At 42.6% G+C, this 27845-nt stretch overlaps 1 protein-coding gene across 2 annotated transcripts in view; it reads left to right on the top strand.

Annotated features, from left to right (window-relative positions):
- Positions 1-235: 235 nt before the first annotated feature.
- The window catches only part of ube3d (ubiquitin protein ligase E3D), a 37629-nt gene continuing 10019 nt past the window's right edge, over positions 236-27845 (top strand). Inside the window, exons 1-10 of one of the 2 annotated variants that reach the window (XM_063879612.1) lie at positions 236-315; positions 431-515; positions 10456-10667; positions 12391-12481; positions 14838-15057; positions 18365-18437; positions 18514-18592; positions 19445-19553; positions 21035-21201; positions 25567-25705. In XM_063879612.1, coding sequence (XP_063735682.1) covers positions 439-515; positions 10456-10667; positions 12391-12481; positions 14838-15057; positions 18365-18437; positions 18514-18592; positions 19445-19553; positions 21035-21201; positions 25567-25705 — 1167 coding nt within the window. In that variant the 5' untranslated portion in view covers positions 236-315; positions 431-438. Of the gene's footprint in view, positions 516-10455; positions 10668-12390; positions 12482-14837; positions 15058-18364; positions 18438-18513; positions 18593-19444; positions 19554-21034; positions 21202-25566; positions 25706-27845 lie in introns of both variants that reach the window. The other variant, XM_063879611.1, reaches the window with a different exon arrangement.

Here is a 27845-nt window from a genome sequence, read left to right as displayed (position 1 = left end):
AGATACTTTAAGTATAGTAAGATGCCAATACGTTACTTGTACTTGAGTAACATTTTTAATACAGGACTTTTACTTGTAACAGAGTATTCCTGCACTGTAGTATTTATGCTTTGGAGTACAAGAATACAACTGTGGTGACTACCAATAAAAAAAGAAATGTGAATAGATAGTTGTATCCTCTTTTATTTCGAAATGTCTGACCGGATGCTTTTCTCCTAACAGTGGTGTACTTTACACTGGTGCTGTTTTCACGCTGCAGACTAATAGCAACCTCTGATTCTGCTTGCGGTTTGAATGAGATACATGTGATTTTACGTGCGTGTCCCCCTATGCTAAATAGCTACCCAGGGCCCCCTATCTAGCCTTCTATACGTTTTTAGTGTATAGTTTGTTTTGTATTATTACTGAATATTGTGCTGGCTGATGGCAGAATTGGAGATGGCAGCGAAAACACATGGAGTAGGAGTCTTCTTAGAGCTGAGGAAAAGGCTCCAGAGTGGACTGCTTATCGTCGGGTAAATGTTGCTGATAGAAAACTAGCGAGCTAACCAGTTACAGTTATATTACCTTAGTGCAACGTTATGTTTACAATGCAGGCTAGGCTAGCTAATAGCATTAGCTAATGTCGCATGAATTTACCCCAACACATGTGAAGTGATGCTGCACTTTCTCAGAATAGATACAATTAGAAATATTTACTGGGCTTGACATTGGTTTCCTTTATTTATCCTAAATAATGTACAAAATAAGAATTACAAGGTGAAAACAGATGTTGCAGTACTAGACACTAATCTAAACAGTATCTACATTTGGTCCTCATTCACCAACTACAATACTAAAATGCTCTTACATAATAACAGGATAATATTATAACCATTGTAATATAATACTATGAAAGATTCATTCTGGTTAACATAATAACTTTAGCTTTTTATACTTTAAGTCCATTTAACTTCTGTACTTTATATTATATTGGAACGAGTACTTTTACTTTCTATACTTTAAGTACATTATGATGCTATTGCTTTTGTACTTTTAGGTAGAATTTGGAAATCACATATTTTACTTGTAGTGGATTATTAAAGACCACAGTATTTTACTTTTAGAAGGATCTGAGTACTTCTTCCAAAACTGTGTTTATACCTACCTATTTCCTTTAAATACATTTGATTTAAATAATCCTAAATTGCAGCCCCACTCTAACATAATGAAATAGCACTAATGGTGGCATTTCTAAAGAACTGAGTAATTTGTATACATTATGTATATTTTGTGGCTTTTTATACTTTATCTTAAGTAGAAATTTGAATCCAGTAGGATTCTCATAGTGTGATTTAGCTACTTTTGTTTACATAGACGATGCGGAATGCTTCTTTTTGCATTCAAACTCATCATGTAGGCAATATTTCTTATTAACTGTATGTTACATCTATAATATGAAGCTGCAAAGATCAGAAAGAGTGATGTGTTTTCTTAGACCCTCTGGTAATAAGCGCCTCTGCTAGCTGAAAGAAGATGTAGTACACCTGTATCGCCACTAGATGGGGTCATTGAGATGTGACAGCAGCAGAATCAGCCCTGGTCCTCTCCTCTCCTGAAGAACTGTATTTACAGTGGAGAGAGGACTCTAGATTTTACATGGCAACACAGTGGGAGAAATCGTGTTCTACCTCCATACCAATGCATTTTATCTAATGTACTATAGCAGGGGTGGCCAACCCGCGGCTCTTGAGCAGTGCAGGGTCACAGACGACCTGCTCTGTAGAGCCTATGATGCAGGGGCACGCATGGGTCGTATCGGGAACTCCCTCTCGCATTTAATGCTCGCCATCTCGGCATCCCTGCAGCAGGCTCCGGCTGAGCCTTCTCTGCTGGGCCTTAGTGATGCGTCACTGCAAGCCTTTGCCCTTATGTCTAGGGAGTTTGAACGAGTTATGTCCTTATTGGTGCAGACTCATCGCCAGGTCTGGCTTGCCCAGTCACCACTGACGGAGACCTGTAGGAAGGTCCTCCGTAGTGTACCAGTCGAGCCAGGAGAGCTGTTTGGGTCAGCTGCCCTGGAGACGCTGGAGCGGGCTGCCCAAGCTCGGCAGACAAGGCAGCAGCTCTCAGGCCTTCATAGGCATGTGCCCACCCCCAGCAGGCCCGGGGGCCCCTCTGCTGCCCCTGGCGGCCGTACTCAGCCACCAGCTTACAGCGGTGGTCTGCGGAGATCCCAGCGGCCCACCCAACCGCCTCCTGGTAACTTTCGAGCCCCCGGTCGCCGGCTCTCTAGACAGCCTCGTGCCTCAGAGCCTTACCGGTGCCCCCAAGGGGCTCTGGAGGCCGGGGGGCTAGGCCCTGAGGGCCGGTAGTCGGCTGCTTTTCCCAACAGCAGCTCAGTTACTGGGCTGCCTGTACTTCCGACCCTTGGGTCGTTTCCACCTTAACCCATGGGTACGAATTGCAGTTCCGACGCCGGCCCCTAGCCTTCGGCCGGGTCAGAATGACAGTTGTCAGTGATCCGGCAAAGGCCTTAGCTCTGGCCCAAGAGTTGTCCGTCCTCTTGGCCAAGGGTGCAATCGAGCCAATAGACCCTCTCTTTCAGCCCGGGGGGTTCTACTCGGTGTACTTTCTTGTGAGCAAGAAAGTCGGCGGATTTCGTCCGATATTGGACCTCAGAGGGATCAACAGATTCCTGGAGTGCTGCCATTCCGTATGCTGACCACAGCAGACACCCTTCGGGTTGTTGCACAGGGGGAGTGGTTCGCAACCGTGGACCTGAGGGATGCCTACTTCCACGTGCCAATTGCATCTCACCACCGGAAGTTCCTGAGGTTTGCCTTTCAGGGCCGACACTTTCAGTTCCGGGTGCTTCCCTTTGGTCTCTCCCTTTCTCCAAGGGTGTTCACCAGAGTCGTAGCAGCAGCTCTCGCCCCCCTGCAGGCGCGGGGCTTGAAGGTCCTGCCATACTTGGACGATTGGCTGGTTTGCGCGCCGTCCACATCTCAAGTGGCTCAGGATACTGCCCGCCTTTTATCCCACGTAGCCCAGTTGGGGCTAACGGTAAACACCGGGAAGAGTTGCCTGGACCCTTCCCAGCAGGTCACCTTTTTGGGGATGGTCCTGGATTCGATCGCCATGAGAGCCTACCTGTCACCTTGCCGTGTGGACGACATTTTGCACCTTTTTCCCATCTTCAGGCTGGGCAAGATGGTGCCTTACATCCAGTTCCTCCAGCTATTGGGCAGATTGACGGCTGCCTCAGCCGTCGTGCCCTTGGGCCTGCTGTCGCTGTGCCCCATGCAAATGTGGCTGAACAGCCTCCACTTGGACGCCAAATGGCACAGGCACAGAAGAGTCAGGGTGTCCCAGCAGTGTCTCCCCTCTGTCCTGCTGGAGAGACAGGGACTATCTTTTGATGGGCGTGCCCATGGGTGTCATCCCATCCCGCCGGGAGACGGTCACTACGGATGCATGTCTCTCAGGATGGGGTGCCGTGTGGCAGGGCAGGACTGTCCAGGGTCAGTGGTCTGCCCTGGAAAGTGCACATCATGTAAACGTGCTAGAGTTTCGTGCTGTGCAGCTTGCATTCATGCACTTTTTACCCCATCTAAGGGGCAAGCATGTGCTTGTCCGCTCAGACAACATGTCCACTATTGCCCAGATCAACCATCAGGGGGGCACCAGGTCCACACAGCTACTCCGGGTATCACAGAGCCTTTTGACTTGGGCGTCTCCCCGCCTGGCCAGTCTCCGGGCCGTCTTTCTACCGGGAGTTCAGAACCAGGTCGCAGACTTCCTCTCCCGGCACAAGCCTCCACCGGGGTTGTGGAGGCTTCACCCGGAGGTAGTAGAGACAATCTGGGGCCTTTTCGGCAGGGCCGAGGTGGACCTCTTTGCCTCGGAGGAGTCGAGGCACTGCCCCCTCTGGTTCTCCTGGACGGAGGTGAGCAGCCCGATGGGGCAGGACGCTCTGGCCCACGATTGGCCAGACAGTCTCCTTTATGCCTTCCTGCCGCTGCCTCTGATTTTACAGACGCTTCAGAGGGTCCTTACACGGGGACACAGGCTCCTTCTGGTTGCCCCCCTCTGGCCGGGGAGGGTGTGGTTCCCACTGCTGCGCAGTCTCTGCTGCAGCCCACCATGGCGTCTCCCCAACAGGAAGGACCTGCTGTCACAGCTCAGGGGTCAGGTCTGGCATCCCGACCCTCATCGTCTTCAGCTCTGGGCTTGGCCTCTGCAGGGCCCAACCCACCACTGAGTGATCTCACGGCGGCTGTCAGGGGAACTATCCTGCATGCCAGAGCACCATCCACTCGGGTGCAGTACGAGTGCAAGTGGAAGCTGTTCTCCCACTGGTGTATAGGCAAGGTTGAGAATCCAAAGCATTGCTCTGTGGCCTCTATTTTAGAGTTTCTGCAGTCTTTTCTAGATCGTGGACGTTCTCACTCCACTTTGAGGGTTTATGTTGCTGCTATCTCTGCCCGACATGCCGGAGTCGAAGGCGCCACAGTGGGGCGCCACAGGTTGGTGTCCCTCTTCCTGAGAGGGGCCTTAAGGCAGCGTCCCCCTAGCACCCTGAGGGCTCCTGCTTGGGACCTACCCCTGGTGCTGGATGCCCTATCGTCTCCTCCCTTCGAGCCCCTGGCCCAGGTGGGGCTTAAGTGGCTTTCTATGAAGGCAGCATTTCTGCTTGCCATAACCTCAGGTAAGCGAGTTGGGGAGTTGCATGCCCTCTCTGTGAGCGATACATGCCTGAGGTGGAACTCCGACGGTTCAGGTGTTACCCTTTGGCCTAACGTGGCATTCCTGCCCAAGGTGCTTCCACGAGCCCACTTCAATCAGCCTATCCAGCTCGCACGCCTTGGTAGTCATCAAGAGGATGGCACATCTGAGTTGCTGTGCCCTGTGCGTGCCCTAAGGGCGTACATTGATGCTACCGCCTGTATACGGCAGTCAGAGCAGCTCTTCGTTTGCCATGGCGGCACTAAAACGGGTTGTGCTCTCTCTAAACAGCGGCTGTCCCACTGGGTTGTAGACACCATCTCACATGCCTATGGGGCCAGTGGCCGCCCCCTTCCATCAGGGATTAGATGCCACTCTACAAGGAGCATCTCAACATCTTGGGCTGCCCTGAGAGGGGTGCCCCTGGAGACCATCTGCGCCGCGGCATCGTGGGCGTCTTCTGGTACATTCTCCAGGTTTTATCGGGTCAATGTCGCCACTCCCCATCCTTTGGGCGTGGTCCTGTTGCCAAGCTCTGCTGCTTCCAATTAGGGTATGTGCTTGGATTCTTCATGACATTGTTGGTATAAGTCATCCAGTGCTTAAAGCACCGCCTCTGGCGGTCAGTAGAGATGAAATAGAACGTAAGTTACAGCTGTTTCTGAACGGTGAAAAATATAACTCAGATAGAACCGTAATAACTACATACAAAGTTGTCAAATCAAAACGGTAATACTTTGCAGTTGTGAGAGGGCCTGTTCACGGAAATCTGGCCACCAACACAGAAGAACTCCTGAGTTACTGAATCGCGATAACGAAATAAATAAGAAAGTGCATCTCTGTCAGCAGAGCTTCTGCCAGTCTTGGGGTTAGGTAAAAGTTGAGATAGTTATCATGAGAGGATAATTAACTAAAATACACTTCATTTATTTTTAAATAACTGTCATGAAGCAGTATTTGACCCAACCTTAGTCATGGGTTTGTTTTAAATACAAACATTTAAATATTGTAAGCCAGATTTGTAAAGGAGTGTTCAACGCAATGAATGCCAACTTATTTCAAAAAACCAGCATGCATAGTAATACAGAAATAGTTTTCACATGATTAAGTGAGAGTGTGTGTGAGGCAGTGCACACAATCTTAATGGCTGAAAATAACTGGCCTCTAGTCTTAATGCTTTCTGTCAATATCATGGTGTGTGACATTTACAAGAAGTCTGGCTGAGCAGAGGTATGTGTGTCTGTCTGTGTGACAGAGTGTGTCTCTATTTGAGTGTGTGTCTTTGAGTGTGTGTGTCTGTGTGTCAATTATTGTACATTTTTAGATTTTCATTTTCTATGTGTGAGAGATAGAGAGGGGCACAGAGGAATAGAGTGAGGGAGCACACCAGTGGCGTAGCTATACCTATTTTAGGTGAACTTCAGCCCACCTAAAAAAAATAAATCCCACCCAAATGAACATTTTGAAATTGAAAAGAAAAATGTATATATTTTTTATGTCTCACATTAGTGTTGAGAGTTTTGCCCCCTCCCCTTACCAAGACCACACAGTTCTATTGTGTAGCCTCTTAATTTTGCTCTCAAAGTGCACCAGAAGCATGCAATTCACTTTCAAATGTTTTTAAAAATCTGCACGGGGAAGCATGCCCCCGGACCCCCCTAGAGGATGTGAAGTCCAACCCACTCAAACTTCAAAACTAGCTATGCCCCTGGAGCACACAGAAAGGGTGAGAGCAAAAGAGAAAGGGCAAGAGAGAAGTGGGTGGACATACATCCACGATGTGTGTATGATGTGGCTCTTTGCAGTAACACAGTCAAATAATTGTGTCTTCGTCTCTGACTGGTTGGCCACCCCTGTACTATAGGGCTGAACTATATGTGAGACCAGAAAAGGTTACTTTTCACACAAAAGGAGAGGAAATAAAGGCATCAAACTAGTGCATAATAATTAATCAAAATGTTATTATATTGCGAAATGGACTAGTGCAATATCCAAATGGCTGTAAGTGCAACATTTGGCAAAATATAATATTGAATTAAAGATTATGGTGCTGCAGGGAAGTCCCGGCCAAAATCGATATACAGACTTCTACAAAATCCCTACAGATCCTCTTAGCAAAATCTATCCCTCAGTCCTAATAATAGCAATTATTTATTTAAATCGTGGAGTCCTTCCTACTAACACAAATCTTTCTAATGGTGTAAGATAAAAAGGTAGACAGACTTGATAAAAGTCAGCCCTATAAACACGTTTTGTTAGGTAAATGGGTGCTCCTCTCAGCTGGTGGTCTTCATGAACTCAGTTATTATTCATTACCTCTTTAGCCGAGACAGCAGCACCCAGCTGGAGGTCAGGGATGCTAAATGATTGTATAGCGTTATTTATTATATACTTTTGAACAGTCTTTTATTTTGTATGCTGATCTTTTTCCCCTTTTGAAAGAGATTTCTGCACCATACCACTGTCTAATGAATATTTATTAACGCTATAATATGATATTTATATGCAGTCTACGTCCCGCACTAAAGGCTGACACAATCACTTTATTGAGACCTTGACTAATAACAGATCCTCCTGAATCTGAGAATTTTGGGAGATTTTATGTAGCCAAGTTTTGTGGATAGAGATTATTCACTTATGCATCAAATAACGCAAACTACAACATGATCCTCATTGGAGAGATTATATTACCTTAAATGAGATCTACGAACATAGTGTTTCCTGAATTGTCCATCCATCCATCCATCTTCTCCCGCTTTTCCGTCAGGGTCGCGGAGGTAACAGCTCCAGCAGAGAGCCCCAAACTTTCCTTTCCCTGGCCACATCAACCAGCTCTGACTGGGGGATTCCAAGGCGCTCCCAGGCCAGCGAAGAGATATAATCCCTCCACCTGGTCCTAGGTCTACCTCGGTCTCTTCCCAGCTGGACGTGCCTGGAACACCTTCCTAGGGAGGCGCCCAGGTGGCATCCTCACTAGGTGCCCGAACCACCTCAACTGGCTCCTTTCAACGCGAAGGAGCAGCGGTTCTACTCCGAGTCCCTCCCGGATGACTGAACTTCTCACCTTATCCCTAAGGGAGATGCCAGCCACCCTGCGGAGAAATCCCATTTCGGCCGCTTGTATCCGCGATCTCGTTCTTTCGGTCATGACCCATCCTTCATGACCATAGGTGAGGGTAGGAATGAAGATGGCCCGGTAGATAGAGAGCTTTGCCTTCTGGCTCAGCTCTCTTTTCGTCACAACGGTGCGGTAAAGCGACTGCAGTACCGCTCCCGCTGCTCCGATTCTCCGGCCCATCTCACGCTCCATTGTTTCCTCACTCGAGAACAAGACCCCGAGATACTTGAACTCCTTCACTTGGGGTAGGGCTTCATTCCCTACCTGGAGTAGACAGTCCATCGGTTTCCTGCTGAGAACCATGGCCTCAGATTTGGAGGTGCTGATCCTCATCCCAGCCGCTTCACACTCGGCCGCGAACCGATCCAGTGAGTGCTGAAGGTCACAGACCGATGAAGCCATTAGGACCACATCATCTGCAAAAAGCAGTGGTGCAATCCTTAACCCACCGAACTGCAGACCCGACTCCCCCACGACTACGCTTCGAAATCCTGTCCATGAATATCACAAACAGGATTGGTGACAAAGCGCAGCCCTGGCGGAGACCAACCCTCACCGGAAATCGGTCCGACGTGCTGCCGAGGACTCAGACACAGCTCTCGCTTTGAGAGTACAGAGATTGGATGGCCCTGAGTAGAGTCCCCCTCACCCCATACTCCCGCAGCACCTCCCACAGTATCTCCCTGGGAACCCGGTCATACGCCTTCTCCAAATCCACAAAGCACATGTAGACCGGATGAGCATACTCCCAGGCCCCCTCCAGGATCCTTGCGAGAGTGAAAAGCTGGTCTGTTCCCAGTTCACCCGCACTACACGTTTGGGCTTTGGTCTGTCCAGATGCTTCCCCCGCCACTTGACCCAACTCACTACCAGATGGTAATCAGTTTACAACTCCGACCCTCTCTTCACCCGAGTGTCCAAAACATGCGGCCTCAGGTCCGATGATACGATAACAAAATCGATCATGGACCTTCTGCCTAGGGTGCTCTGGTACCACGTACACTTATGAGCATCCTTATGTTCGAGCATGGTGTTTGTTATGGCCAATCCATGACTAGCACAGAAGTCCAGTAACAAACCACCACTCCGGTTCAGATCAGGGGGGCCGTTCCTCTCAATCACGCCCCTCCAAGTGTCTCCATCATTGCCCACGTGTGCGTTGAAGTCTCCAAGCAAGACTAAGGAGTCCCCTTCAGGAGCCCCATACAGGACTTCTTTCAGGGTCTCCAAGAAGGCCGAATACTCTGAACTGCTGTTTGGTGCATAAGCACACACAACAGTCAGAGTTTTCCCCCCCGTGACCCGCAGGCGTAGGGAGGCGACCCTCTCGGCCACTGGGGTAAACTCCAACAAAGCGGCACTCAAGCGGGGGCTTGTGAGTATCCCCACACCCGCTCGGCGCCTCACACCTTGGGCAACTCCGGAGAAGAATAGAGTCCAACCCCTATCAAGAAGTAAGGTTCCAGAGCCGACGCTGTGTGTAGAGGTACGCCCCACCAGATCCAACTGGTAACGCTCCACTTCCCGCACAAGCTCCGGCTCCTTCCCCCCCCAGAGAGGTGACATTCCACGTTCCCAAAGCCAGCTTCTGTCGCCTGAGTCTGGTCCGTCAAGACCCTCTGCTTTCACTGCCACCCTTCTGGCTCCTGAATTGTTAAATTAATAATTTGATAACTCTGGAAATGTGCTTATTTTGTGTCTTTTCTGGAAGTGGGATTCAAAGACAGAAGGCACTCTTTGTCCTTATGCAGACAGCAGGCTGTTAGCATAGCTTAACAAACAGCCTGGAAACATTTAGCTGGCTCTTTTCCAAGATAACCAAATCAGCCTTCCAGCACCTAGTAATTAACAGTGTGTGTTTTAATATGTGGAAATAATAAGTTGAGGTTTTACATGAATTAGTCGTGGGATTTATAATCACCGTAGAGCAGTGACTTAAGGTGGACTGGTGGCCATGTTTCTATAGCTTCATGCTGAGGCTTTAAGTACCAGGCTAGGTGTTTCTCCCTGTATTCAGTCTTAAACTTCACGCCCAAAATGATCATTTCTATATAAAAAAAAATCTTGAAATAAACTTTTCTCTCCTGCCTCCAAGGTCACGGACTAATCCAAAAGCAAAGGAAAGTTTTGATGATTTAAATTAATTTGGAGCAGAGTTTAACAAGACTATTATAAAATTCCTCCAGACGAGTAGCATGAACCTGGTTTTTGAATGAGTATGCATTAAATATGATAAATGAGACTTACATTACACACCACGATTTGTGTGAGAGTTTGTAAACAGACATTTTGATATAGTTCTGCTGTTGTTCGGTCAATACGTAACATTTCTCTGTTTTCTGATTCCTCTTTTACCATGGAGGTATGCTGGAAATCCAAATTAAATTTAAATTCCTTATTCAAAATCAATATGTTTGTGCAAATGGTGATTTTTCGGGTATTCCTTTAAGCTTAGCTACGTTAAGATAATTATCTCCTGGCTCACAAACACATAACCGTACAGACATGAGAGGTTTAGATCGTCTTAACTAAATATTGGCAAGAAAAAAACATCAATTTCTGGCAATTTCTTGTGTACATTCCTATAAACCTGTGTGTATTTAAAGAATCTTCTCCCATCTGCTCTCCAGGAAAGATGTGGCCAGAAGTCCTACAGACGTGGTGGTGTCGGGTGGAGACTCTTCTCTCCTCGTGTGCACGCCCAGAGGCGAGCTGAGCCTGACTCTGCCTGCAGGCGTCTCCTTCGAGCCAGGATCCTGTGTCCCAACACCTGCGGGAGAATCCTGCGGAGAGGAGCTCCATTTCAGGCTGCGCGTCAGTGTCAAGCCAAGCACGGAGGAAGGTAACATCCAGGAAACACACCCAGTCACGTGCTACCTCCCTTTAGTCTCCTCAGTGCCAAGTCTTTTAGTAGCTATTTAAAGCTCTTTTCAGAATTAATTGGAGTTGAGTCACTTGGTCTTATGAGAGAGTGAAGGTGTACATTTTGCTCCCCAATGGCCTACCAGCAGCTGATCACCAGAGTGAAGAGAATATTTTCTTTTAAGTTTGGGTTTGATCTTGAAAAGTGTCCCTAGAGTCATTGCATAATATCCCCAAACCCCAGATTTTTTTATCTATGCGCAAGAAACATTTACAGCAGAGCCTATCAATGACAGATCCGTCAATAGGGAATTAGAACCGCTGCCATCTGTGGAGGATTGCATCTACAGTATAGCTATATATATATATATATATATCTAACGGTAGCAGCCGTCAATATTTATCAGCTGTCTCCGGTCATCTGTCAGCTGTTTTCCGTTCGAAATGAATAAAGTAAGCACGAGATATAACAAAGATAAGCTCTGGGCAGAAATGAAGGACAGTTATTTACAAGAAATAAAGTAAATTATTGACATCCATCCGTATAAATTAAGAGAAGCACGAACGGAGCGTTTTTGAGGCAAGTTTACAAATGGGGGAATAAAAGATCACAGGTTTAATGACAACTATAGAGTCATCCGGACAGGTAAGACAGGTAATGTTATGCTAGCTGCTAACAAAACGTCTGCTTATCATGCATAACTAATATACCAGTATATGTACTTATACTGCAATATGTCCTGTTTTAAATCCCCTGTCTAGTGGATTGCGTTACTGTAGTTCAACAGTATACATTCAGAAGTTGGCTGACATCCAAGACATTCAGCGTCTCTTGCTGATGTTCACCAGGGCTCCCTCGTTTCCTTTTTAGTTTAAAGGAATTCAATGTAATACCATTTTTGTTGGTCTGTTACAGCCAGCCACATATCAGTGCCTATCGACCGTGTTTAAAAGGTTTGAAGTGAAAATATCGATAGGCAACTTGTTAAAATATGCTAGCAGCTGGCAAAAAGCAATCACTACAAAAAAGTGCAAGGTGGAACCTCCTACTCAGCAACAATGGAGAGAGATTTTAGAGGAAATCTGAAAAAAAGAATTACAATTAGAAGACAAATGGGAGATAATATTTCTGAACCAAATGAGCAACAAGGATTACTAACTGACTTGGAAAGAAGGACTCTTTGTAGCTGCACCGGTCCAATGAATAAGGCCAGAAAACATACTGATGTCTTTGACGGATTTATCTCTCTCTCTTTCTCTGAAGACACCGTGTCAAGAAAATGAAAACAAATTCAAAGTTTACATTGGGTCGTTTCAGTCTCTTACCCATTGATAAACGGCACACACATTAGCACAATAAAACCAGGCTCACCAAATCAAATAACATTTACATACAGTGTAAAAATGTATGTATGCACTCTTAAATATTAACACACACACACAAACACACACACACACACACACACACACACACACACACACACACACACACAATTAGCCGTACAGGTTAAGTTACTGGGTAGTTTTTCCCTGGTATCCTCCAAAGGTGGACGATTTGCCGTTGATGACGTCACATTCCAATACCCTACATCAGATGGACTGCCTGCTTCCGATCCAAACCACCCAGTAGTTCATCGCCTCTCTGCTCTCTTGTACCGCCCTTTCACCACTCATTTATTTGTTTTTGTTTGTCCCCTTCACAGAGGCTTCTGACAACGTGATGGAGACACTCCGGGCCAAAGAGACTTATTGCTTCCACTGCCAGGGCTGCATGACCAGGCTACTGGAGGACAGGTGAGGAGCGCACGGGCAAGCATCCGCAGAAATGGGGTTTTATTTACAACACCCTCCCTACATAGGAAAAGGAGAAAAAATGATGGATGGAGCCGGAGCGGAGCCTTCCTCCTGACTGGGTTACAGTCGTCCAGTCAGTGTGACGTAAACGGTGCCGCTACTTGTTAAAAAACAATTGCGTTTCTTACCTCGAGGTGGTTCAGTCAGTCAGTGGTATTGTTTTTATAGCCCTCAGCTTGTAGATCTCTCTGGTCAGCGCTGTGACATGCTGGAAATTGCAATATGTGTATTAAAGAGACCCTCTGCCCCTGGCGATGTTTCCCAGCAATAACCCACTAAAAAAGTTGCCATAAAGATATTTATTTTGCTTTCAACAAGGGCTGGGAAAGTAGAAATGTCAGTAAAAGTGTCTGCAGTAGGCTAAAATGAATATTTTTTCACAAAAGGAGGCTTCATGATCTATTCTCACATTGGGTCTTATGCAGGAAGCAATTTAAGAACTAATTTACTTTCATTTTGTTCTTACCCACAACTTGATTTGAATGTTTTATTATTTTTAGTAAAAGCAGTAATAAGAGCACACCTATTTGTGATCGAGTCGGATTCATTATACATTCAGAGCACATTTGGATGGTTAACCTTTCTTATGTTTTCTCTTAACAGTAAAATATAGGATAAATAAGGCCCCATATGTTCCATTGGTTGCCTGCGAACAGGTATTCACTGAAATCTAAGTACCCTCTGAAAGGTGTCTGAGTATAGCCATAACAATGCATGTCAAGTGCTTTACTGCACTGATAAAAAAGTATCCTATCATACAGTAGCAGCACTTCTCATCTTTTTCAAAATCAAGGGTATTTGGCATTTTTGCACTTCTTTCACAGTGTAATCAGAGATTAGGGAGGGTCGCAACCACTCTGCTAAAAAGACGCTCCCACCACTCCAAAGTGTTATGCTAAGTAGTTAGCAGTGAGGCTCTTCTCCTCTCTTATACCTAATACCGCTTCATACAGGTGTAATCTGATTGGTTGCGAGCCAAAAAGGCAGCTGCAATCATGTCAACGTAAAATAATTTGAACGTTTAGCTCTGCACTTGGCGACAATTTCGAGCGGTGAGCTAAACGCTGAGGGTTGCACTTCTGCCTGTTTTTGAAACACCATAGAAACACAACAACAACAATGGCAACGCAGATGAGTTTGACCTCCTATCATGTGAAGGCAGTTTTTCTCTGCAGGGTTCTACTTTGTTTTGAGGGTCATTCAGCTCATTGTTTTGGGTTAAGGCTTTCAATCTTTCGCCTCAGTCTCATGGCTCTCATCGACTTTGGTACAGTTGCACAGAGCAGCCATTTTCATTCCCAACAAAAGCTGTAGTTCTTTCAACCATTTGTTCACTCCCTGCTTAGTGCCAACAGCAATAACAAACCAAGTTAGAGACTAGCTGATGAAGAAAGTGGAGCATTAAGCAGCCAGATTCTTCCTTCGGGAAATAGGTGGAGACCAAAACAGAGGGTAAGTCTTGGACCTAAACTCATGATGTGGCCAGAAAAAAGTCTTCCAAAATGCTTCATTATTTTTGGATGTGTAAAAGGTAACTGTGTGTGCCACTATTAGTAATCGCAACTTTGTGAGGTGGTGATAATAATATGCTACTTTTATGTCTAATCAGAATACTGTATTTATCCCTTGGGGAAATCGGGTTTTGTAACAGCTGCACCATTTTAGAATAAAATCAAAATATATATATTTATATAAATGTAAGAAGTTGAGGTCAAATTGTTAAAATAAAAGGATAAATAAAATAGAAGAAAAATATTCATATAAACATAAGAACTTAAATATAAAATGTGCAATAAAAGGATAAATACAATAAAATAGAAGAAAACTATTTATACAACATAAAGGAGAAATGTGCAATAAAAGGATAAATACAATGCATACATAAAAACAATAAATATGTAAACGTGTATATTACAACATATGCAGTGGTGTATTAGTATCAATCAAGATAGTAATGCTGAATTGCACTTTTAAGAGGGTTTTGCTTTATGTTTACGGCTTGTTTTGCTCCACTGTTGAGTGGCAAAACAACCAAACAAAAGCTGCTTTCAATATATTTAAATATGTAATTAGGAGATTAAAAAAATATCATAACAAAATAATCTTATTATAAGATGTTGTGAATAGGTCTCTGGTGTAAGTTGGATACTTTCCTCAGGTTTCCTTGTATTTTTAATCATCTCCGGTCATTAGGGAACTCTTTTCTTATTAAGAAAATGCTAATTAATGCAATTTCCAAACATCACTTGACAAAGATGGGAAGTAATTGTTTTATTTGTTTCCCCCACTTCTTCAGAGTGTTCAAGCGAGTTCTTCCTCTCCCTAACGGCAACTGGAACGCCCTCGTGGACGACTGGTGTTGCCACCCCGATCCGTTCGCTAAGAAGCTGCTGCCCCGAGCGGAGGACTGTTTACTGGGGGACACCTTCCTCCTCCTCAACAGAGACAGCAGCTGTGAACACACTCTCACTGTGGAGGAGGCACCTGTTGACTCAGAGGACGTTCAAGATTCAAAGGTATCCAAAAGTTCGAAATTCCTAGTAAACCACAATGTATTGAAGGTGTTTCTTTAAGACGATTAGATGAGATATATTTAATTGACCCCTGATGCAGCAAGAATCCAATCAGGGTTATTGCCAACTAAGTTTGCACTTACAAAGAATTTGCTTTGGTTTAAAATGGTGCAGACATAAACGCAATGAGGAATTCGGTTTAAAAAAAACCTAAAATGTAAATAACTATAAAATTAAGAAATATTTAAAAAACGTTTACAAGGCATTGAATGAGTTAAAATATTGTCGAGTACAGGGATGCAAACTTGTCAACATCCTAAATAGTTTGTTTGTGTGACTTGTGTAGATCTACAATACACATATTATTTTCGTATGGTGGGGGGTCCGGGACCACAAGTATTCTGCGACCGTGAGCTGCTGTATGGCGTCATGGCGCGCAGGGTGTTATTTCCTTAACAGAGTTTGGTGTAACGTGTTACAAATGTAACTGAGTTACAGTAATGTATTACAATTCTCAGTAACGCAGTTACAACACATTTTAACCCGAAATGATGTGGTGTTTTGTTTCTGAGAATTCACAAACATCACGAGACATTCCGACAACCAGAGAAATAATTGTGCAGGTAGAATAACTCAGTACGCCTGTTTACTATTGGTTAAGAGGGCTGCAGAAACAGATTCGCAATGCAGAGCTGCAGGCTCACAATGCAGAGCTGCAGGCTCGGAGAAAAGAAAATGAAAAAGACAGGAGTGCGCGCCGGCCGAAGCAACAGAAAGTAACTTTCTCTCGGGCTGCTTGAACCCCGAGAAGTTAAGAGACGCGGAGTGTTGAAGATCTGCAGCCTCTGTCCTCTGTGGAATCGCCGGCTTTTAGAACGCTTGTCAGCAAAATCCCCGTTAACACACCAATGACAAGGTGAGCTAACGTTGCCATAGAGACTCGTTCATATACAGCAGGTTACAGGGCCGTGCAGAGGCTCCACTAACATGTTATTAATAACACACAGAGACGTAATGTTACCGGTATCACATATTATTCAGCACACTTAAACGGAGTATGAGTTTAATTTCTAAGTATTTTCCTAATGTTCAGCATGTACTGCCAGATAGATGGATAGATAGATAGCTTTAATTAATGAGCTGCAATAAACTACATTTTAGCATTTAAAGCCATACTTTTGCAGTTATTTTGGTGAAAGTTACTCAAAGTAATGCAAAAGTAGTGTAATGCATTACAGTTCAGAGACAGTAATAATGTAATGTAACTTATTACTTTAAAAAGACAGTAATAAGTCATATGTACTGTTTTACATTTTGGAAGTAACTTGCCCATCACTGTTCCTTAATATGCGCGAGCTGTGTGCCAAAATAATTTACAAACGTGTAAAAATCTCACCACACATATGAAACGGTCTCACACACACACATAAGAAATCCGAAGTTATTCACATATACATGTGAAACGCTCTCATATACATGTGAAACGCACGCGCACACACACACACACACACACACAAACACACACACAACATGCGATTTCAGTATGTTGTGTGAGGGACATTTCAGTTGAAACGGAAGGCTTTTTAATAAAACAGTGAAGAACCGCGAAAACAATATTCTTCGTCTGTCCGTTTGCTTGTTCCATCATGTCTGCTCAGCAGTCTGCACAAAGCTTAACGGACGCAGCAACGTTGTTAAATAATATCCTGGCCTCAGCGGAGACTATTAGAACGCTATCGAACGTGGCCACAACCGACTGTAGGAACTGCAAGCGGGAACACTCTGGACGGTCAGTTATCGTCCCTCTTCCCATCCTGCGGCGGGCAACGGCCCACTACCATGTGCCAAAGCAGTGTTGTGGTAGATATCGGGGTGCACAGTCTCTCTCTCTCCTAAGGGAGGATGTATTATTTAACAACGCTGCTGCCCCCGTTAAGCTTTGTGCAGACTGCTGAGCAGACATGATGGAACAAGCAAACGGACGGATGAAAAATATGGTTTTCGAGGTTCTTCGCTGTGTGTGTGTGTGTGTGTGTGTGTGTGTGTGTGTGTGTGTGTGTGTGTGTGTGTGTGTGTGTGTGTGTGTGTGTGTGTGTGTGTGTGTGTGTGTGTGTGTGTGTGTGTGTGTGTGTGTGTGTGTGTGTGTGTGTGTGTGTGTGTGTGTGTGTGTGTGTGTGTGTGTGTGTGTTTCATATGTGTATATGAGAGATTTTTACATATGTTTGTAAATGATTTTGGTTTCAGTTGTGTGTGTGAGACTGTTTCACATGTGTGTGTGAACGGTATTTCTGAATAATGTCCCTAACGGCCCCTCATACCTACAGGTGATTTCGTTTATAGCAACTGTGCGTACCCGAGTCACTGACTGGTCCAGTCCAATGGTGAACGGTCCGCTCTGATACTCAGAGCAGAGCTCTAATGGATTTTTTTCAGGGGCATAATGTTACACACCGTCACATGTCTACAATGATATGTTTTAAATCGTATGTTATAAACAGAGGTGGGAGAAATACTCAGACATGGTACTTATTTCGAAGCAGAAGTACCAGAGTGAAGGAATACTCTGTTACAAGTAAAATCCTGAAATCAAAAGGTTGCTCAAGTAAAAGTACAAAAGTATTAGCATCAAAATAAACTTAAAGTACCAAAATGAAAAGTCATTCATTATGCAAATTTGCCCATTTCAGAATAATATGTATTAAATGTTTTGATTATAATTATTGTCACCTTTTTCATACCTGATGAGTTTGCATCCCTGGGGTAAATATATTCATTTCAACAGTAGAATAAAATACGCACTATAAAATATGCAGAAAAAGGTTGAAAACACTGTAATAGAACTACTTAATACGTAAACAAAATATTAACAGCAAAAAAAGTATATATATATATATACCAAATACGCCTGGATAACAGATTATCAGAATTAAATCATTTCAAATACAATCATCATCAAGCAAATTTAATTCACATTCATATCGCACGGTATACTCGACACACACACTTTCCTCTGACAGCTGCATCAGTGAAGTTAAACTGTAGCACTCTGCCGACGTAGGATTGATCTCCCTTCTCTTTGAATAGTCATTCTCTGCGCGAGCGATGCTCTCTGCATGACTGAAAGTGAGCGAAAAGATGAGAAGCAGATAGAAAGAGCTGGAGGACAAATGATCATCTGCACACCAGATCTCTTACCCTCTTTTTTTTCCTACCTTCCATTCTGCCTAAAGACTCTATTGATTTTAAAACAATCAAGTTAAAGATGGGTATAGATTCTGGTGAATGATTGTCAGTTTTTATGCCTCTATAGAAGTCCTGCCGCCGAGTAGCACTGGTCTCCTGCAAGAGCTGCTCATCAGTGCTGGGAGAGGCTGTAGCACCAGGTATAAATACCTCTATAGATTTATATCATCACCATTTATTTCTGTGTTTTGAGCTTTTTTCTATTGTATCTTACAGAGACGGTAAAACTGTACATCACACAGGTGGTGGTGGAGCGCGCAGTAGGAGACAGAGAACCAGAGACTTCACCCAACAGGTTTTTATCCAAACTCCTAGTTGTGAAATTTATAAAACTGTCTACTAAAGAAGTCATATTCTGCTCATTTCAGGTTAATATTTGTATTTTGTACATCTACTGTGACTTATTTCCATGCTTTAATGTTAAAAAAGCTCTTTATTTTTCTCATACTGCAGCACCTCTTTCACCCTGTGTCTGAAACCAAAGCCCAGCCTGCTCTGATTGGCTAGCTGGCTGGCTCTGTTGTGATTGGTCAACCACTTAGGGATGTCCTGCCCCTTAGACTTTTACGTCAATGTGCTGGAGCACTGGCCAACAGTGTTACATCACTGCGATCTGGATGTTAAAAAAAAGGAGTCCAATCGAGGCATATTGACTTTCAAAAATGTTTTCTTTCAAATGTGTTCCTTAATTACCTCAGAATATCCATTTTATTTCTTAAAAAATGATAATGTTAAACTCTGAAAGTTATTTCTTCTGGATTTCTGTCTTATTCAAATATCAGTGCTGTGTCCAGGTTTAAAAACAGTGAATAATTTAAAACTAAATCAAACATTTAGTTTAATATCCCACAGGCCAAATTTGAATATTTTATAGATTCACCCAAGTAACAAAAGTATTTTTTTCCCCTTTTTAAAGCTACCTTCGTGAACTTTATTGCATTCTTTGATTAAAGGTACCATTTATATACATTTTTTTTTTAAATCATCATAATGTTACATAATTGACCATAAACTTTAGGCATTTTAACAATAGGAAAAACCCCTTGCTATCATGCTTTATGCCTTAATGCTTGATCAAGTAGGTGTATTTATTGTGCTCTATAAAGACTCAATACGGAAATGAAGGAACGCCTTCTCTCTCTGACAGATCGCTGTTCGTGGAGAAGACCGTAGCGGCCCGGCTGTTGGGGCTGTCTTCCTCGATGAGCACCTTCCACTTCTCTGTCCAGACTCCTGATGGAAAAGCCTTCTTATTGGTAAGAACTATCTGGCATAATCAGAGAAGCACATGAGTTTGGATTAAAAATAGACCACTACATTATTTTGATTAATGGGGGAGCTTTATGTTCTTCAAGCATAATGAAAAGCTGATTGATTTAAAATCAGTGAATGGATTATTACAAGTGGCTCAACTGTGACTGTGCATCTTTCTCTGGGAGTTCGGATGTTTTTATTCCACCACTTTTCCAGTAATAATGGGATTTAAACTGAAATCCACTAATCCTTGTCTGAATTGTCTACCACACTTTAAACTGTATGACCTTGACTACTAACTGAGAAACCAATACAAATATAACTTTTACATATTTAAATTAAAATCAGAACATTCATATTACCAACAGTTCTGACTCTAGGCCTTTGGAAGTTAAAAAGAAATTCAACAATGAACAATTAAACCTCTCTATAAATAATCAACACTGTTAATTCTTATTTTTTCATGTGCCCTTAAATCAGCTAATGCTGGTTCTCTATATTTCCTCAAATTCCTTGAGGCGAGCTCTGTGGAACATTTTAAACGGCACAATTTCAAGCTTCAAATGCGGTATTTAAATTACCTTTAATTGCCTTAAGATGTCTTTTTATTAGTGACTTAAATTACCCTTATGCTTTTAGATGTCTTTATGAGTGAGTAAGATCCTTTTATTTGGGATTTAAATGACTTTATTCCTTAAAATGGTTTTTATTATGACTTAAAATCATCCTTGTGCTTCTAAATGTGTTTTTATGAGTGATTTAAATGACCTTTTTGGCCTTTAAATGGTCTTTCTATAAGTGTTTTAAACTACCCTTAATGCCTTTTTAAAATGTATTTTCCTATTACTGATTTAAACGTCCAATTATGACTTGAGATTTTCTTTTTTCTTGGGATTTTAAATGACCTTTCATACCCTTTAATGGCCGCTATTAGTGATTTAAATGACATTTTTAATGTTTTTAAATGTATTTTTATGAGTTATTTAAAAGGCTTTTAATACATTAAATGGCTGCTTTTAGTCATTTTAATTACATTAAATGCCTTTAAATCCCTTTTTACTTGTCATTTAAATGACTTTTATGCCTTTTTAAATGTACTCTTTTTTTTTTTTGTTGTAGCCTTTTTTTTAATTGATGGCTTCCTTTGGCTGTAACTCTAAGCCCTTTATCTTTACAAATACTCTTTTAATAACTCGATATGTGTTACCTTAATTTTCCAAAATGTAAAGCACAATATCTTTACCATTATTAAATATTAACAGCTGAGGAAAGATGCAACTTTTAGCATGTTTGCACTAAATCATTCTGAAGAATATGGTGTTGGAGGGTTGTTTTTAAGGCATTACATTGAGTGTCATGTGTAAAAGACACTCCAACCCGCTGTGGCTGAGCGCTGCATTCAGTTGATGTGGTGGAGGGCGATTCCTCTGCCCTCCGGCATGTGTATCTCGAGTGTTAAGTGACCCGTCTGCCCCTCCTGCAGCTCTGGCTACTGAACAGCGACTCCATCACAGCGTCGGTCCCGGAGACGTGTGTCGGGGGGGACAGTTCTGTCGACTCCCCCTCTCTGCACAGTCCATCACCTGCAGCTGCCACAGTCCTCAAACTCCTCTACACCTCCTGCTCCGACACAAGCATCCAGCAGAGAGAGTAAGCAAGGACTCTCACTCCACTCTCCCCCCCCTTGATTCTTTGGTTTCACCTTCCTTAATCTTTCCCTTTCATATCTCCAGCACACCTTCTCACTCACCACCTAGGAAGGAGGGAAGGACACATTGTTTGTGAACAGATTCCATTCTTAGAACACTATTTTTGCGAATGAGATTGCCGTCAAAGGTGTTTATCGTCTCGATGTTGTCAGTTGCATAAGCCTCGTGTTTGTTGCACACACACAGGGGATGTTGTTTTGACGGGAGCATTGCTCTGTGTACCTTGCTGTGAAGGATTAAAGAGGTGTGGGTGGATGTGCCGCATGTGGTTCTCCATGTTCAGTACAGCAGCACGCCACTGGAAGAGCTTTCCTCCCTCATTATTTTCAACTGAATCAGCACTCCTCCTCCTCCTCCTCCTTTTTTCTCTGCAGCCGCTAAGTGAAGGCAGAACAGAGAAGTTTGGTTGTTCCTACAGTTTTTGACAAGCCCGCTGACTGACGCAGAAAGGGGTAATTAGAGGAATAACTCTTATGAAAGGAGAAAGACTTGTCTTCGTAGTCAAGAAGTAGGAGTGCATTTAAGTGACACAATAAACTATGAGCTGAGTGATCCAACTAAAACTGTTTCAACACTGGGGCCCAGAGAGATGCCATGCTGGTGAAACGAGCAAACTTTGGACTAAAGCACTGCTCTTTCTATACAGCAGGAATAAGAAATGATCACCTGAACTTCAGGTTTTCTCTTATTGTATGAAATAATTTTAACCCTTGCCAGAAATGGATTAAAACCATCTTACATTTCCGATCACATGGGAGCCCTTCACTGTCAGTAAACAAACACAAAGGTATAAAAAACGTTGCCTTAAGATGAAAGAAAAGATCATGAAAGTCATTAAAATGCTAAAACGTCCTCGAAACAATGACAAAGTCTCTCAATTTATTACTATATATTGATTTGAGATGCAGAAGGCCTGTACTCCTTGGTTTTAAGCACAGAGTATTTTAAATGGGCAAAAATGCTCCAAAAGTTTTTTATCAGGACATTCATTATTTTTAATGTAGCTAAGCAATAAGGTGTCCACTTCCTTAATATGTCGTTATTCTGTGGTGTTATTGCAGGTTAATAACTGTATGTCTTTCTTTGCATTTGGGCTTTGACTCATTATTGTGAGTTACTACTTCGAGAAAGCTCCTCATTTTTTATATTTTTTTATTATTTTGCGAAATACGTTATTATTTAAAGGTATTATTTTTGAGCTACTTGGTCATTATGTTTGCAAAGAAGTATCATTTTTGCCAAACTGTGTCATTGTTTGTTTATTATTTGTTTTAATTGTGATATTCAGTCATTCTTTCAGGAATATTTGTCATCATTTAAGATACCAAGTCACTTTTTCTTATTTTTAGGACACCACGATGTTATTTCTGCAACAATAGGTCATCATTTTGACAAACTAAGTCATTATTTTTACAATACTAGTTTGTTATGTTATATTAGAGCCTCGTTTTGTGATACTTAGTCGTTATCTCGAGCGAAATCCTTACTATAATGATTTACAGGATCTTTTTTCTTTTCAGCACACCAGCAGAAAAGGGCTTCCATAGACCCTAGAGCAGTTTATTTTTAGCTCGACTTTTAACAGAATTGGGTGATAGAAAATCACCCAATTCACCAAAATTCACATCTTCACACATTACAGGGATTTTTTGTAGAACAATATAGTATGAGTGCAGTACTGTGGCGCTGATCTTGATTATGAAATATATAAATTTGTCGCAAGAACATGACACTCGTACACAAGATGGTTTAAAAACAAAGCCGTTTGCTTTTTGTGCCGTCTGATGCTCTTATTGACAACATTTTCATATTTTTTTAGTAATTATACAGCATTTTACTAACACAGATAATGTTTACTGACATCACTCAAATTTTACAAAACAAATTGCCATTTTGGTATCAAGGCGCACACCCGTTACCAGTTTTAGGCAAAACCCTGCATAACATAAACAAACCGTTTTTCATTAATTTCTTGTAATTTATCAGGCGACAGAAAGGCTCATAGCAATATATCTGCAATACGGCAATAGCTATCCTGTCTGACCCATGTTTAGGAGGCCCTGTATTTATTGTTTTATAGTCTTTGATTTAGGTGCTTCATGTTTGAGCAACAGCTTCGATTTTTTTTCTCTTATTTTTTACATTTCCCTGGAGCCTTGCAAAGCTAAACGCCAGTGTTATTCACACTTCCATTTCCCCCCTACATAATTTACCATTCATCCTTCATCACTCAACTCTGACATTTTTAAATTAAATGTTATGCCTGGGGAGCTGAATTCCCTGGATGGTGGCCCTCTTATTCAGGATACAGTCGGTTACAGTCCGCCGCATCTCGAGGTTGCAGTGTGTGTTGTTAAAACTGCCAATAATTGGCTGGAGAATTGGTGAGCCAGTGCCTAAGTGGATTACGCTTGTCACTAATGACAGGGACTTGATTATGAGTTGAGAGAAAGTCTCAGGCACCCTCACAGTCTGGTAAAAAGTGAAATAAAGTCTCATGGATATGGAAATTGAGTCTAATGGATATCATATGGGCAAATCCCTTTCCTACAGAACATTAGGTTCATTTCCATACACCGAGATCTATGATGTAGGCTGCTTTGGGTCAGTTAGTATAACGCCTTTTCTGACAGGGAACTAGAATGTTAATCAATCAATAGGGTAATGTTGTCGTCTTTCTACCAGAAAGTTGTGGGTTCGATCCCAGCCCGTGCAGTCAACATGTCGATGTATCCTTGGGCAACTTAACCCTGAGCTGCTCCTGATGGCAAACGTTGTGTGGATGTTAGTTTCCAAGAGCAATTGGCACTGCTCTGTATGAATGAGGTGTGAATGGGTGAGTGACTTGTAGTATGTAAAGTGCTTTGAGGGATCGAAAAGACTTGATTAAGGGTTATATAAGTAAAGTCCATTTGCCATTTACCATAGTCTCTTTATAGCCAACAGCCTCCAATGTTAACTTAGTCAATAAGACAAACAATTGATCAAGTCAATGGTAGACCAATTGCTTTTGCGTTCTGCGAGTTACTATTATTTTTTCTGTCAAAGGAGTAGTTTGGCTTTCAAAGAACACAAATAATGGTTTCAGTTCCCTGTAAAAAAAATTTTGTTTAAAAAGCCTGGCTGTAAACTGATGTTTTTAGGTGTTTTTTAGGTATCTAAAATATGTTTTATTGCTGCCCCGCCCATGGATTTATGCAGAGAACTGGATACAGCATGTGGCTATTCCCCTTCCTGTTCCATATGGTAGCCCGATCTTCAATCCTCCAGCAATCTTCCGTCAATCCTTTATCCGTTGGGCTCATAGGGCATTTGTACTTGCATTTCCCTTAAACTACAGAAAACTAAGTCAATTGGAAAAAGTATCTTTGGGGCCCCAATGGCATCACGTGATTGCACTACAAAAATGTGCTTCAACACCCAACAAACTTCCTGGATTCCTTATACTAGATAGATAGATAGATAGATAGATAGATAGATAGATAGATAGATAGATAGATGATGATGGAGTCGGAGGATCAAACCCTCTTTATTAGTCACATACATGCACACAGCAGAGCACACACTGAAATTTGACCTCTGCATTTAACCCATCCTAGTACTAGGAGCAGTGTGCAGCTATTGTGCAGTGCCCGGGGAGCATTGGGCAGGGGGGGATTGGAGGTGTCCGGTGCCTTGCTCAAAGGCACCACAGCAGGGCCTAGAAAGTGAACTGGGACCTCTCCAACTAGCAGTCCACTTTCCATATTTCAAGTCTGTTCGAGGACTTGAACCGGCAACCCTACGATTCCCAGTCTAAGCCCCTACTGACTGAGCCGCTTTTGGACATGCTATGACTTATGTCAGTTTCTTTAAACTGACTAAACATCTTTGATGGATTAAGTACAACCATACCACCCTACTCCTCCTGAGCTTTTCCTTTCAAGAAGAACTGCTCAGACTTTGAGAAGACCTTTCCCCCTTGAGAACTGCATAGATGGCTGAATGTCACTGAAACAAACTGGATTTGCAGCACACACTGACAGAGCATTACTCTTTTCTTCTCTCAATCATTCTTCCTTTTCTCCTTTCAGTGCCCTCTTCCTCTCGCTTTACACACACATGTAGCAATGCCACACTCTCTATCAATCAACTTTGATGTATTGCCATTTATTTGGTTCAGTTTAGAGTTAAAGGCCTCTTAATTAAAGCGCCAGGGTGAATACTACAACATGGGATTTACAGCAGCTATTCCAGTCATGATTGTGGTTGTTTAATGTTGTGGCAGTCACTATAAATCTGTACTGTTTGTGTCTGTATTTTCCAGCATTGTAGATAGTTGGGAGGCCAACGCCATTGGACATGCTGTGGTGTTGCCACTGAAGGTGTGTGAGGAGCTGCTGGAAGTGATAGAGGACAGCAACTCTACACTTCCTGCGTCGATGCGTCGCATGAGGTCCTATGAGGTGAGACGGGTACTATGTTACGGGCAACAGATGATGACTAAGGCTTGTTAATCCTGGGAATATTTTTAATGTTGGCCAACTCCTCACCCTGATATTGTCTTAAATCTTCAAATCTATCTCCATCGTTTGTAAAACAGTGTTTTAGCTGACAGCGATCACTTATTTCTCTTACTTCTCTTGCTTCTTACTTACAGGACCCTGTTTATCCAATATTCAGTAGAGCTTGACTGTGTTTTTATCCCGCCTTAATTAATTTCATGATCCAGAGCTTTCAGTAAAAAGCCTCCCCTTAGGGATTATGTGGGTCAAATAGAAGCTTTTACTTTTGTCAGCTGTATTCCAGCTTCTATGCACCTGTAATTGTGCTAAATGTGTAAATTTAGCTCGAGCTGCCAAGGAAAAAGCCTTTGACTAGAAAATAGGGGGTTATAACTTAGCTGACAGCTCTATTCTCCTAACATAGTTACCAGGGTAATTAGCACCATTATATCCTCCACTTTCTGCTCACAAAAGTTTAGGGAAGTCAATCCAACCACTTACACAGGCTTTTAAAAAGTTTCCCATCTGCTTAAACAATACGAACGTTGGACTAATATATGGTGTGCAAACCTTTTAAAAAGCATGTCTGTTCTTAAACATCACATGAAGCAGCTTTTATTGAAAGCCCAGGCAGGGGGTATAAACTAAGAAGAATAAGAAGAACTAAAGCATTTTTGATTTGACTTCATCATTCTGAAGTATGTGTTGATTGATCTATTAAATATAATGGCTGTAGAATAACGACACCATCTGCGTTTAGAGTGGTGCAGAAACAAGTCCTAATACACGGAAATAACGTAGCATTTTACATCTTCCGGATCACTCGTCTCGAAGTCAACGATTCTTTGTACGTGTTTGTGGTTAGAAGCCTGAAATAAGGTTTGGTGGTAACACAAGCCTGAGATAATTTCACGTATTCTTCTCGCACATAAAATGTCAGTTCTCACGCCATTCGTAAATGTCTGACGCTTCTATGCGTCATAAAAACGGCTAATAAGTAGCTAAAAGATGCTACATAAAAATGCCATCACGAGACCGCCTTTAGCTTAGCGGTGGTGATGCGCAAGCCATGCATTCGTCATCACTGAACGTTCTTTAAACGTGCTTCACAAAGCAATTTCTCTTTCACAATAAAAGCTTGAAACATGTACACTGCATCATTGTCAGAGAGAATTTCCCTAAAAGGCAGGTCAACAAAACAAGGCAAGTATTAACGTATGAAATTCTACAAAGAAGGCAAAGAAGGAGAGCGATTAAAAACCTTTCTTACTACTAATCTAGATCAGTAAGTTACAAAACCTGCCTACTTATTTTTAATGCCGGTAGTTTTTATGTGCTTTAAGATAGGGGTTTGTAGTTCTTTAAGATTCCTGCGGTTATTTCTTTAGATACTAACGTTAGCCAGGCTGCTAGCGTTACCCAGGCTGCTAGCGTTAGCCAAGTTGCTGTGACAATAAATAATGTACATCATGTGAAAAGAGGAAATGTTTGTAATTGTTCTAGTATAAGTAAATCCAGTCTCTGCTTATTACTTGAACATTATTCTGCACAAACACTGGGTTCAAACTGAAAATAACTTATTTTAATGAAGCTTTGAACTATGTGGTACAGCGCTTAATAGGAAGAGAATCTGTTGGTTGAGGACTCTCTGAACTAATTTGTTTTCTGCTATCATGCTGTGATCTTTCCTGTAGACAATATCAAAGCTGAAATTAGTCTGCATGTCATCTTAGAAGAAGAGGAGTTTGCAATGGACTCACTTACACAAGATTGCCATTGTTATTAACACATCTGCAGTAGACTGGTCTTTTTTGTTACAAAGGTATTGTATGTGGCACTTTTTTTTTTTAAACGCTCACTCTAGTTTTGCTTTCACACCATAAGCCCTGGGGATGACAAATTGTTCCTCTTCTTTGTCTTACACATTGTGGTACAATGAAAAACAGTATTGTTGTTTTCCTAAGCAACAACATGACGGAGGCGGGCGTGGAAGAAATCAGGCTCTGCTGAAATGAAGCAGGTTACAAACAGAGCGACCCAGACATGGAACTGCTGGTGGAAGCTGTTTCAGCAGTTAACAGTGTGATAAATCGACACACTC

The sequence above is a fragment of the Eleginops maclovinus genome, chromosome 3 (assembly GCF_036324505.1).
Source record: "Eleginops maclovinus isolate JMC-PN-2008 ecotype Puerto Natales chromosome 3, JC_Emac_rtc_rv5, whole genome shotgun sequence".
Taxonomy (NCBI): domain Eukaryota; kingdom Metazoa; phylum Chordata; class Actinopteri; order Perciformes; family Eleginopidae; genus Eleginops; species Eleginops maclovinus.
Note: the sequence above shows the minus strand (reverse complement) of the source record. Positions and strands in the feature narration are given on the sequence as shown.